This window comes from Vicia villosa, linkage group LG5 (assembly GCF_029867415.1).
Source record: "Vicia villosa cultivar HV-30 ecotype Madison, WI linkage group LG5, Vvil1.0, whole genome shotgun sequence".
Classification (NCBI taxonomy): Eukaryota; Viridiplantae; Streptophyta; class Magnoliopsida; order Fabales; family Fabaceae; genus Vicia; species Vicia villosa.
In genome coordinates, this window is record NC_081184.1 from 3,934,654 (window position 1) to 3,946,097 (window position 11,444).

Consider the following 11,444-nt stretch of genomic DNA (forward strand, 5'->3'; position numbering starts at 1 on the left):
GTCATTCCATACACACTAACCTTAAAACTTTGTTAGCACAATTCTAGTTAGATAAAGTCTTTCATAAATCTACTAACTTGTTAATTGTGTGAATAAAGTGTGTCGGCATGGATTCCACGATTTCACTGAATTCTATACATAAAAACTCAAATTCTTTTGCCAACGTGTTAATTTTAGATTGCCTCACATTTTTAGTACCCTCATTCACAATCAGAAGTGCGTTCCACATTGTTTGAATTGTCTTACAATGCAAAATCGAATAATATACATTAGAGCTCAAGGCAAAAATTAATATATTTCTTGCTTTTAATTCATAAGAAGCTTTCCTAATTTCTTCATCATATCGACAGTTCTTTTTGGGACAAAAGGTTCTTCTTTGATAGCAATCCAAAACATTTTATCGACTAACGTTAAGTGAACATACATGTTATCTTTCGAATATGCATAGCTTTTTCCCTTGAATATAAGAGATCTATTATATGCACCATTTGGATCGTCCTTACCTATATTCTCAATTTTTGAAGTTGCAAGACCTGGTCAAACGATCAGCTGAAATGTTAATTGTCGAGAAGAATATGGGTAATGGTCTAGAATAGGGGGTTGAATAGACCTTTTTCGAAAAACCGATTTCAAAAATGTTTTCTTAAAATCAAAGTTTTCAAAAAGCTTGGCAACAAATTTTTTAAAAGATGCATTTGAATTGATTTCAGAATTTACACCATAGTTAGAAAATATGATGAAGATAAGAGATGAAGATGATAAACAAGGCACTTGGTCAATAATCAAATTCAATTTACACAAGATGTTTAAATTGAACTTTATTAATTAAGATAAAAATCTAATATTACAAGTTTTCACAACTATAATTAGCAAAAAGATTGTTTAGGAGAATTGATCTATCACAAACCTACATTTATTATATAAAATCATTATAAGCAATAAACCTAGTAGCATACAAAACTAAAAAGCAATTAAATTATAAGATCATACAAATCTATATAGGAATTTAAAGAGAGAGATAGAGAAAAATACACCACGGTTTATACTAGTTCGATATGTTCATCTTATCTAGAACCTAATCTAGTCTTCAATAATAAATTATAGAAAATTTGTTAGTCTCCAATTTTATAATGTGTCTTTCAATACAATTAGATAATCTTAGATGATACTGAAAATGGAATGGACAAACTTGGCTGACGGAATTGCTTACCACAGTGTTTTAAAAATCAGATCGGACCGGCCGATCGGATCGGTTGAACCGAGAATCGGCCAGGTAACCAGTATGGTTCAATTGCTGGATCAAATATGTCATTGAACTGGTGTGAACCGGTTAAAACCGGTGTAAACCGCTAAAACTGACGGTTTTCATGAACCGGTGGTTTAATTGCATTTAAAAAAATTATTTAAAAAATTAAAACGACGCCATTTTGATTATTTTAATGAAAAATAAAAGAACTTAAATAAAAAATAAAAAATAAAAATAAAGATGTTGCGGACGGTTGACTTTGTTGCATATGGTTTTGATATTGAAGAAGGAGATTCCAACATTTAAACAATTTTCCTTCCTTTAAATTAAATTTAGTATAGTAGACAATGAAATTATTTGATTATATATTATTTAATTATATATTATTTAAGTAGATTATGTTGCGATTAAAGTTTGTTTGCAGTTCTATTTTATAATTTTGTATTATTTTATTATGTGTGATATCTATGTTTAAAATTTGAATTTAAATTATGAACTTGTAAATTTATTTATGATATGATATTTTCAAAAAATTTGAGTATTAGTTATATTTTATAGCGACTAAATCATCCGATTTGACATGTTTTATACCTATATAATTTTATTATAACGACCGGTCTATTGAATCGAGTTATCCGGTTAAATCCGGTTTAGTCATGCGGTTCGACCAGTGACCTAGTGATTCGACCAATAAACCAATGACCCAATACCCTCACCGGTTTGATGTCCGGTCCGATTTTTAAAACACTGGTTTACCCCCTTAAGAAAATCGATTACCTCTGTTAAAAAGATCAAATGGTTAAAATTAAAGAAAATAATAAATTCTATCGGAAAACTCAATAATGTTGTCTCACATAAGGCATTTAAAGTTAAAATTAACATAATGGACTAACTTGGTCGACATAATTGTTTTTGAAGGACTAAAACGTAACGCTTATTACATTAGAGATCAAAGTGAAATCTTAAATTAAGTTAAAAAATTGCCCCACTAATTAAGCCTAAAAATATAGGGCCCGTTTGTTTTGACTTTTCTTAAAAATGATTTTTATAGTGTTGCAAAACTTTGTGAAATTTTTTTTTACAAAGAAACTTTTTATAAAAGCTTCAAATGAAAATTTTGTTTGAATAGTTATTCTTAAAATGTAATTTTAGATATTTCATTTATTTATGGAGAAAAAATTTGGATATCAAAATTTCAAAAAATCACTTAATTTTGAAGCTATTTCAAATAGATTTTCATAAAAATCATTTTTGAAATACAACTTTTTGAAAAAATTGCAATTTTGATTAAGTTTTGGTCTTCAATAATCTATGTTTATGTTATAGGATGTCAAAATTAGTGTTTCATTTCAGAAAAAACGAATATAAAAAAACTTGTAATATTTTAAAAAACGGTTTTAGAAAATCTATTTTAAAAAATACAAAGAAAAAATCCATTTTTTCAAACTGAAACAAATATGTCCTAATATTATAGGTTTTCACAACTATAATTAGAGAAAAATTGTTTAGCAGACTTAATCTACCAAAAACCTACATTTATTACATAATGGGAATAAACCTAGCAACATACAAAACTAAAAAGCAATGAAATCGTAAGAAATTGTAGTAAGTCTAAAAAATTATAGTAAGTCAAATAAATCTGCTTGTTAAAAAAAAGTAAAGTAACTGATTAAACACAAATAGCCGTCTTTTTACAAAAGAAAAAAAACAATAAAAAAAGTAATAATGTGATAGACAATAATATTGATGTCTTATTAGGTGGGACAATCAATATTATCCTCTTCTTTTTTTAGACAATGTGCTAAACTTTAACGCATCGTATTCACGTGTGTTTGTATTTTGATATTGAAACAACACATCTATTATTTGACTAAGGTGTTCATGAAAACAACATAATCATCAATGCTGAGGAAGTTCACATATTTTTTTAAAGAAAAAGACATCACACAGTGTAGTAAATAAAGTTCTGGAAAATTGCAAGACTTTCAAGAAATCGATAATACATACCAAGATGAATATCGTGTGTGGCTGCTGCTGTAGCATCAATAAGAACATTCACATGTTGATAGTCCAATGCTACAACATCAAAAACAGTTTGCCGAATACAGTTTGGATTTTGAACACCTATAAAAAGTTGTCACAAAAATTGTTGTCAAAAAATCATTCATCAATCATAAAATTGTAAACTCGTGTTATGCATTTGGATTGTTTACTCATTAGTGATCACTTGATCCCTTCTCATTGAAGGGCTGAATGAAGATGCGTAGAAAAGAATGAAGGTGAGAAATACATAAGAAAGGGGTAGAATTGTGTTAGTTTTTTTTCTTTCTGTCAAACACTCATCAAATTCTTAAAAAAAGATTTAGAATTCGATTGTTTGCAACGGATAAAACAAGTTCATAGGTAGAGAGTAAACAAAAGAGAGACAAAAGCATTTTATTCTGGTTTCTCCCATAAAACGAGAGTAGTCCAGCTCCCTTGCACTTCCCAGAAATTTCACTATAATCACTTCTAATTACAATTCCTCAAGCACGCATGCAAAAGACTTCCAATGTTCAAACACACAAGTAAGAGACTTTGAATGCTCAAGCACATAAGCAAGAGATTTTAAGAGATTTTATATGCTCAAAATCAAAAGCAAGAGACTTCTAACAATCTATCCCAATCAGATAAAAGATAGTTTGAATATTACACTTGATATACAATCAGAGGTGTAAACAAAATACAACTCAATAAAACTCTTTAAGACTTAAGAATTTATAGAATGTACAAATGGTAAGAAATTTTAAGTTAAACTTGTGCTTTTGATTTGACAAAATAACAACTCTTTTGATTGTCGAATATTCGTTGTATTTCTTCAAGTCTTCGGCTCCTTATATAGAGAGACGGGAAAAAGTCCTTGAAGAAAAGAGCTTGCACAAGAGAGTCTTGGAGAAACTTGATCACAGACGTTGAAATGTTTATTGATATGGATAATGCCGTTGAAAAAACATTTGAATTTCCTTTGCTTCAAAAGAAAATATATGTTGCATCTTTGTTGTCTGGGTAAATTTTTGTTTGGTTCTACACATGATCAAAAGAAGACAAAATTACCTGAGTTTGATAGTGTCCTTTTAGAGTCTTCTTGATCCTTGTGCTGATTTGTTTCAGAGTCTGGATTGCAGCTTCTGATTCTTCAAGAGTCTGAATCTTCAGAGTGTGACTTTCAGGTTCTAAATCTTTTAACTTCTCTTCAAATATTCTTTTTTAGTACCAGTACTAATTTTATATCATAAATTTTAGTTTATGGTCATGAACACTTTTACAAATATTAGTATACTCAATTATTCTCTAAATATTTTGTTATCATCAAAACTTTAGACATATGATATAAATCAATTTTATTCCAACAAAGAATACACTAAACCTTATTAGACATATGATACAAACCAATTTTATTTCAACAAAGAATATACTAAACCTTGTCTTCATAAGTTTAAAACCCCCTTCCCTTCCTTTAGCAATCGGACCAACTTTCTCTATTATATATATAGATGTCGGCGAAAGAGTTCAACATCTCTTCCCAAGGGATCATATTCACGTACCACCTAAAATAATTTGAGATAGAGTTCAACATCTCTTCCCAATGGATCATATTCACGTACCACCTAAAATAATTTGAGATAGATACAATTCAGATATTGAAGAACTGTTTTGTTAAATATGTGCAACTGATGAGGTTTAGTGGTCTACAATCATGTCTTGATATTGTTGTGGCGTTAATTAATGCAGACAACAACAATTTGCGCCTTTTTGATGAAATAGAGAAGACAGATAAAAAATGGAGAACAATCGGACTTTATAAATCTCACTTGTTTTGATTCTTGACTTCTTGAAATTTGAATACTCGCGCAACACAATTATTGGTTCTTCTAAATTGAGGAGACTAAAGTGAAAATTTCAAAAAGTTAATATTTCAACATGATTCATGATAAGTTATGCATTGCATATATATAATATATATTCTTGGTTATTCAATGATTGATAGCACCTATAAAACACCGATATGAGACAAAACACTAAAATTAATGCTCACACATTGATACTAAACTTGAAAAAATTGAATCGATTGTATGAAGCCACAACGCTCAAGACATCGACACAGGTCTGACAACATACATGTCTTTATTATGAAGCAACAATATTACATAGTATTATATTATACTCATTTTATATATAGTGATTATAATTAATCAACTAGCTAGATACTCGTGCGGTCGTACAGGTAAATTTATTTGATACGATATAAAATGTATTTAGATACATATCTAAATTTGAAATTAGCTATTAATTTTAAAATGAATAATGATCATATAAACTCAATTGTATTAAAATACAAAGTGAAAAAAAAGGACTCGTGAGATGAAAAACTCATGTTCCTACTGATTCTAGTGATGATTTATTCGACAAAGTTGTTCATGAAAACAGCATAATCATCAATGTTGAAGAAGTCCACATTTTGATGTTGAAACAACACACCTATAGCTAATCACAAGATATCAATGCATTTGAATCTTGAAATTGAATACCCAAAAAGTTGCATAATGCATGGTCCATCATACATATCAAGCTTTGGATTCACTCCATTCTTGCAATGTTGGTGTTGCAACTCCAATATTTTTCATGTCAAACACATTGGCTGAAACCATCCAAGAAATCACTCATCATTACAATCTAAATAAAGTATTACAAGACTTTTGAGAAATCGATAATACATACCAAGATGAATATCAGGTGTGGCTGCTGCAGTAGCGTCAACAAGAACAGTCACATGTTGATAGTCCAATGCTACAGCATCAAACACAGTTTGCCTTATACAGTTTGGAGTTTGAACACCTACAAGTAAAGTTATATATTGTTTGGATAAACAACTTAACTAAGCACTTCTAGCAAAAGCATTTATCATATATAAGTTGAATATTTACTCACCAGTGACTACCAATGTATTTATACCTGCTCCTTGAAGGACTGAATGAAGGTGTGTAGAAAAGAACGCACTAAACCTTGTCTTGACAAGTTTATAATCTCCTTCTCTAACAACCAGTCCATCAACTAACTCTGCACCTTTGCTTCCTATAGAGGAAGGACCAACTTTACCTGCTGTATATTGATGACGGCGAAAGAGTTCAACATCTCTTCCCAAGGGATCGTGTTCCCGTACTACCTGAAACAATTTGAGAAAGACACAATTTAGTAATTAAAAACTGTTTTTTGAATATCAACTACTGATCAGATCGAAATTGTGTGTAGAGTAAATTGAAAAAATCAAAGTAATGTATGTGGCCACAGTCCACAGACACATGTCAGACATCAGACACGAAAGAAAAGCAGAGAAAAAGGAAAGGAGTGAAGAGTTATTACCCAAACAATGAGAATTCCACGCTGTCTAGCAACTTCCACAGCCTTAATCACGTTTGGAACAATGTCTTTCCCTCCTTTTGTTCTTACAGGACTCTCATCATCTATAAAATCTTTCTGCAAATAAACCAGATACAGGATACAGATTAATCCTTAGTTTCTCCAAAAGAAACATCCTAAGGAAAGAGACAGATCATAATAATAACTACCTGCATGTCAATTACTAGAAGAGCTGTGTGATTCCAATTCTCAGTCATTCCTAAAGAGTCAGTCAACTTTACTAAGCTTGGATTTTGAATGCAGTTACAATGATTTTAGCCAATTGGGTCAATTATTATGCGCTTCAAATAGACAAGGAAACCACGTACGGTCCCATTAGGTAGTATGGGTGCGTCAAATAGGAATCTTTTGCAACAAACACATAACATTAATTGTTTAGTGGTTAAAATGTCAAGTGACATTGATGAACCTTAGTACATTGGTTCCTTACAATCATATGTCGAATATCTATAAAAATTCCGTTGTTCATCAAATGCCATTTTAAAAAAATATTTGTATGAAATTATACGTTATTTTATAATATAAATAAAATAACTGTGTGCGAAAAAATGCGGACAAAACGGATATGCTCCGCAGGCCGGACTTATTTTGCCACTTATATTCACAAAGGGTCGTATTTTACAAAAGAAAAAAAGCATAACAAATAATAATGTGATAGACAATAATAATGATGTTTTTTAGGTGGACCATGAAAGAGTGATAGTGGACAAAAGTTATTGATAATTCACAATTATCCTTTTCAAGACTTACACTATTACATTCTATTTTGACTTAAATTCGTTTCGTGAGAACCTGTATTCTTTTATAGCAGGAAAAAAACTCATGTTTCTACTGATTTTAGCCATGATTTATTCGACAAAGTTGCTCATGAAAACAGCATAATCATCAATGCTGAAGAAGTTCACTTGCTTTTTTAACGAAAAATACATCACATAGTGTGTTTCTATTTTGATGTCGAAACAACACATCTAAAACTATTCACAAGATATCAATGCCTTTGAATCTTGAAATTGAATACCACATAATGCAAAAAGTTCCATTATGCAGGGTCCATACTGATCAAGCTTTGGATTCACTCCATTCTTGTAATGTTGGTGTTGCAACTCCAATGTTTTTCATGTCAAACACATTGGCTGAAACCATTCAAAAAATACTCAGCGTTGCAATCTAAAGAAAGTTCCATAAAATTGCAAGACTTTCAAGAAATCGAGAATACATACCAAGATGAATTTCGGGTGTGGCTGCTGCTGTGGCGTCAAAAAGAACAGTCACATGTTGATAGTCCAACGCGACAGCATCAAAAACAGTTTGCCGAATACAGTTTGGAGTTTGAACACCTATAAAAAGTTGTCACGAAAGTTGCTGTCCAAAAATAATTTCTCAATTGTAAAATTGTAAGCTCGTGGTATGCATTTGGACTTATTACTCACCGGTGATCACCAGGCTATTGATTCCTTCTCGTTGAAGGACTGAATGAAGATGTGTAGAAAAGAATGCACTAAACCTTGTCTTCACAAGTTTAAAATCCTCTTCTCTAATGACGAGCCCGTCGACTAATTCTGAACCTTCACTTCCTCGAGCGGTCGGACCAACTTTTTCTGCTGTATATAGATGTCGGCGAAAGAGTTCAACATCTCTTCCCAAGGGATCATGTTCACGTACTACCTAAAAAATTTTGAGATGGTCATAATTCAGCAATTGAAGAACTGTTTTGTTGAATATCTGCAACTAATGAGGTCTAGTGGTCTACAAACATGTCCTGACATCGTTGCGATGTCAACTGATGCGACAAACGACAATTTGCGCCTTTACAATGAAATAGAGAAGATAGGTAGAAAAGAGAGAACAATCAAACTTTCTTTAGAAATCTCACTTGTTTAGATTTCTCGACTTCTTGATTTATTTTGTGAATGAACCATTAACATTAGATTTGGTTCTTCTAAATTGAGGAGAGTAAAGTGAAAAATTCAAAGCTAATATTTCAACTGATTCATGATAAGTTATGCATTGCATATAACATATATTCTTGGTTAATCAATGATTGATAGCACCTATAAATGATAGATACCAGACACAACACTAACACTAACGCTAATGTTCACGCATTATACTAAACTTGAGAAAATTGAAGTGATTGTATGAAGCCATAACCCAAATGACACACTTACACGTGTCAGACATCAAGACATGTCTTCAATCTGAAGTATCAGTGCTACATAGTACAATACTTATCATATAGCATAGCACATATAAAACACAAATATCAGACACAATACTAACGCTAACACCCAGACGGCCGCTAATACTAAACTTGAGAAAATTGAAGTGATTGTATGATGACACAGTCCATAAGACACGACACATTTCCAACACCAGACATATCTTCAATCTAAAGTATAAGTGCTACATAGTATAATACTTATTTTATATCACCTATAAAACACAAATATCACACACAATACTAACACTAACGCCCTCGCGTTAATACTAAACTTGAGAAAATTAAAGTGATTGTATTAAGCTTCAACCCACAAGACACCGACACGTGTTTGAAACCTGACATGTCTTCAATCTGAAGTATCTGTACTACATAGTATAGCAAACAAAAAGGAAAGGAGTGAAGAGTTATTACCCAAACAATGAGAATTCCATGTTTTCTTGCAACTTCAACAGCCTTAATCACATTTGGGACAATATCTTTCCCTCCTTTAACCAGCATAGGACTTCCATCTTCTATAAAATCTTTCTGCAAACAAAAACATATACAGAATCCTTAATTTCTCAAAAAAAAAAAAATCCTATGAAAAAAGATAGAACATAATAACTACCTGCATATCGATTACAAGAAGAGCTGTTTGGTTCCAATTCTCTGCCATTCCTTAAGGATCAGATTCACCAAGCTTCGATTTTGAACGCTGTTACAATATTTTTAGCCAATTGGGTTGTTTATTATGTAGGATTTCAGTGCAGAAGCGCTTGAAATAAACGTGAACCTCAAATTAATGGAAAAAATGTTGAAGTGAATGATAAAACAAAATATGACGTCATTATCTTTTTATTTATTTATTTATGAGAATTTATATATTTTTTAAGAATAAATAGTTGAAAAAATATTAAATAACCAAATTTTAAAAAAATTAATTTTTCATAGTATTTATCTGGATAATCAGGTTTGGAGGAACCCTACACACATATAAGTCACCCCTATGGCGCCTTAGTGTAACATTTTTAACCTATGCTCCACCCTAGATGGCACCATAGTGCAAATCCAATTACGGCTGCCGTATGGGATGGCGTCAATGTCTATTTTGATTTTTTTGATTTTTTTAATTTTTAATTTATTTTCTTTTATATAATATTAAATATTTAATAATTAATTAAAAATATGAAACGTATATTAATGATAAAACAAAATTACAAATTAAAAAAAGAATACAAATATTCTAATGACGATCATCACCATAACGACCATCGGTTCCGTACCTAGGCGCTACCCGAACACGTTGAACACTTTGACCCCTACCCTTTGAGGTTTATGTTGTGTTAGGGTAGATGGGCCTTGTATTAGCTCCTTCATTCGCTCGTTGTCCATGTATTCCGATAACCTGATGTCAAAGAGTCGGTTCTCCATGCCATCATAGTTTTGTCGCGATGGTGGGGTAATCATTTCTGGTTGGTAGCATTCCGCACTTGAATTGGCTTTGTAAAAAGACATTGTTGGTTGGGGTGCATTGTAGCCATATGTTTGTTGTTGGGTGCTACGGTAAAGTGACGATTGCGGGATTATTGGGTCGCTTGGGTCGTATTCCTCAAGTTGGCCCAAGTCGGGGCTAAGTTGGGATGTGGAGGGGCCGGCCTCTTGGTGTTGAGTGTATTGACTTTGTTGTTGGTATGAAGTTTGATAATCTGCTTGATAAGAGTATTGGTATTGGTGTTCGTATTGATGATGGTGTTGTTCTTGGTATTGAGTTTGGTGGTGGGGTTGTTGTTGGTGTTGGGTTGGTTGTTGGTTGTATGTTTGTTGGTGGGAGTCGTGCAAATAGCACGGGTCAGACACATACGGTTCAGGGGTGGTAACCAATCTATACCAACTCATATATTCTTCAATTGGTTTCAATCGAAATGGGACAACGGGAAACCAAAAAAAAAAAGTCATCGACGGTCCTTCCACGTCTAACAAAATTTTGGTGTGAATTCTTTCCAATTTTGAACATTCCATTGGGTGATTCATTCATTTGAGATGCCATTCGCCCAAAGATGTCGGGGGAGCCAAAATTTCTTGACGCATTTCAAACTGGAGTTTCACACGGTCACTTTGGTGCATCTTCACAATATTGTACTGTATAATAGTTGTTTTCGCAGACCAAACAACTTCATCGTCGAGGTTCAGCTCATGTTGGAGACCCATATATGGTCTCCAATAAAATTGCATAGGAAAAAATAGATGAATATATTATTCGGAAGACAGTTGATATTACAAATATGATTCTTAAAAAGTTTAGTGGTAATACTCCTCCGATCAAAGGTGATCCAAAAGTTATCGATACAATAAGATATTTCCCCTCGAGTTCTTGCGGTAATTCATCCCTTTAACAGAGAACCTTGAAAACAAATTATTTAAAAATGCTAATAACACTTTTTATATATAATTATTATATAATTATGTACATTCTAGTATTTGTCCCGCATATAAAAATACAATTGATTCAAAACTATATTAAAAAAATTAAAGAAATATTAT

The 11,444-nt window shown here is 31.9% G+C and overlaps 2 protein-coding genes across 4 annotated transcripts; both read right to left on the reverse strand.

The window, feature by feature from the left end:
• Positions 1-4,632: 4,632 nt before the first annotated feature.
• LOC131601183 (probable inactive nicotinamidase At3g16190) lies at positions 4,633-7,379 on the reverse strand. 3 transcript variants are annotated; one of them, XR_009283591.1, is made up of 6 exons: positions 6,853-6,900; positions 6,647-6,760; positions 6,215-6,449; positions 6,005-6,121; positions 4,894-5,924; positions 4,633-4,833 (listed from the first exon to the last, which is right to left on the reverse strand). XR_009283591.1 is itself a non-coding variant. In XM_058872953.1 (6 exons), exons 1-5 carry the CDS (start codon positions 6,898-6,900, stop codon positions 5,851-5,853), a joined length of 588 nt encoding a protein of 195 aa, XP_058728936.1. In that variant the 5' UTR covers positions 6,901-7,379; the 3' UTR covers positions 4,815-4,833; positions 5,815-5,850. The 3 variants fall into 3 exon arrangements, 2 of the variants coding, with proteins under 2 accessions (XP_058728936.1, XP_058728935.1); XM_058872953.1 differs by having other exon boundaries at positions 4,815-4,833; positions 5,815-5,924; positions 6,853-7,379; XM_058872952.1 differs by lacking the exon at positions 4,633-4,833 and adding an exon at positions 4,875-4,893 and having other exon boundaries at positions 5,815-5,924; positions 6,853-7,379.
• A 192-nt stretch (positions 7,380-7,571) lies between these two features.
• On the reverse strand, positions 7,572-9,707 carry LOC131601182 (probable inactive nicotinamidase At3g16190). The gene is made up of 5 exons (XM_058872950.1): positions 9,532-9,707; positions 9,336-9,449; positions 8,134-8,368; positions 7,924-8,040; positions 7,572-7,836 (listed from the first exon to the last, which is right to left on the reverse strand). The coding sequence occupies exons 1-5, from the start codon at positions 9,577-9,579 to the stop codon at positions 7,763-7,765; spliced, it is 588 nt and encodes a 195-aa protein (XP_058728933.1). The 5' UTR covers positions 9,580-9,707; the 3' UTR covers positions 7,572-7,762.
• Between the last annotated feature and the right edge of the window lie 1,737 nt (positions 9,708-11,444).

Bases quoted from the DNA above. Each gene is read 5' to 3' on its own strand.
- LOC131601183 (XM_058872953.1), bottom strand. From the start codon at position 6,900: ATGACTGAGAATTGGAATCACACAGCTCTTCTAGTAATTGACATGCAG. The intron at 6,450-6,646 runs GTAATAACTCTT...AAATTGTTTCAG, and splicing joins GTGGAATTCTCATTGTTTGG to GTAGTACGGGAACACGATCC. The intron at 6,122-6,214 runs GTGAGTAAATAT...CTTTACTTGTAG, and splicing joins AAATACATTGGTAGTCACTG to GTGTTCAAACTCCAAACTGT.
- LOC131601182 (XM_058872950.1), bottom strand. From the start codon at position 9,579: ATGGCAGAGAATTGGAACCAAACAGCTCTTCTTGTAATCGATATGCAG. The intron at 8,369-9,335 runs GTAATAACTCTT...AAAATTTTTTAG, and splicing joins ATGGAATTCTCATTGTTTGG to GTAGTACGTGAACATGATCC. The intron at 8,041-8,133 runs GTGAGTAATAAG...AACTTTTTATAG, and splicing joins CAATAGCCTGGTGATCACCG to GTGTTCAAACTCCAAACTGT.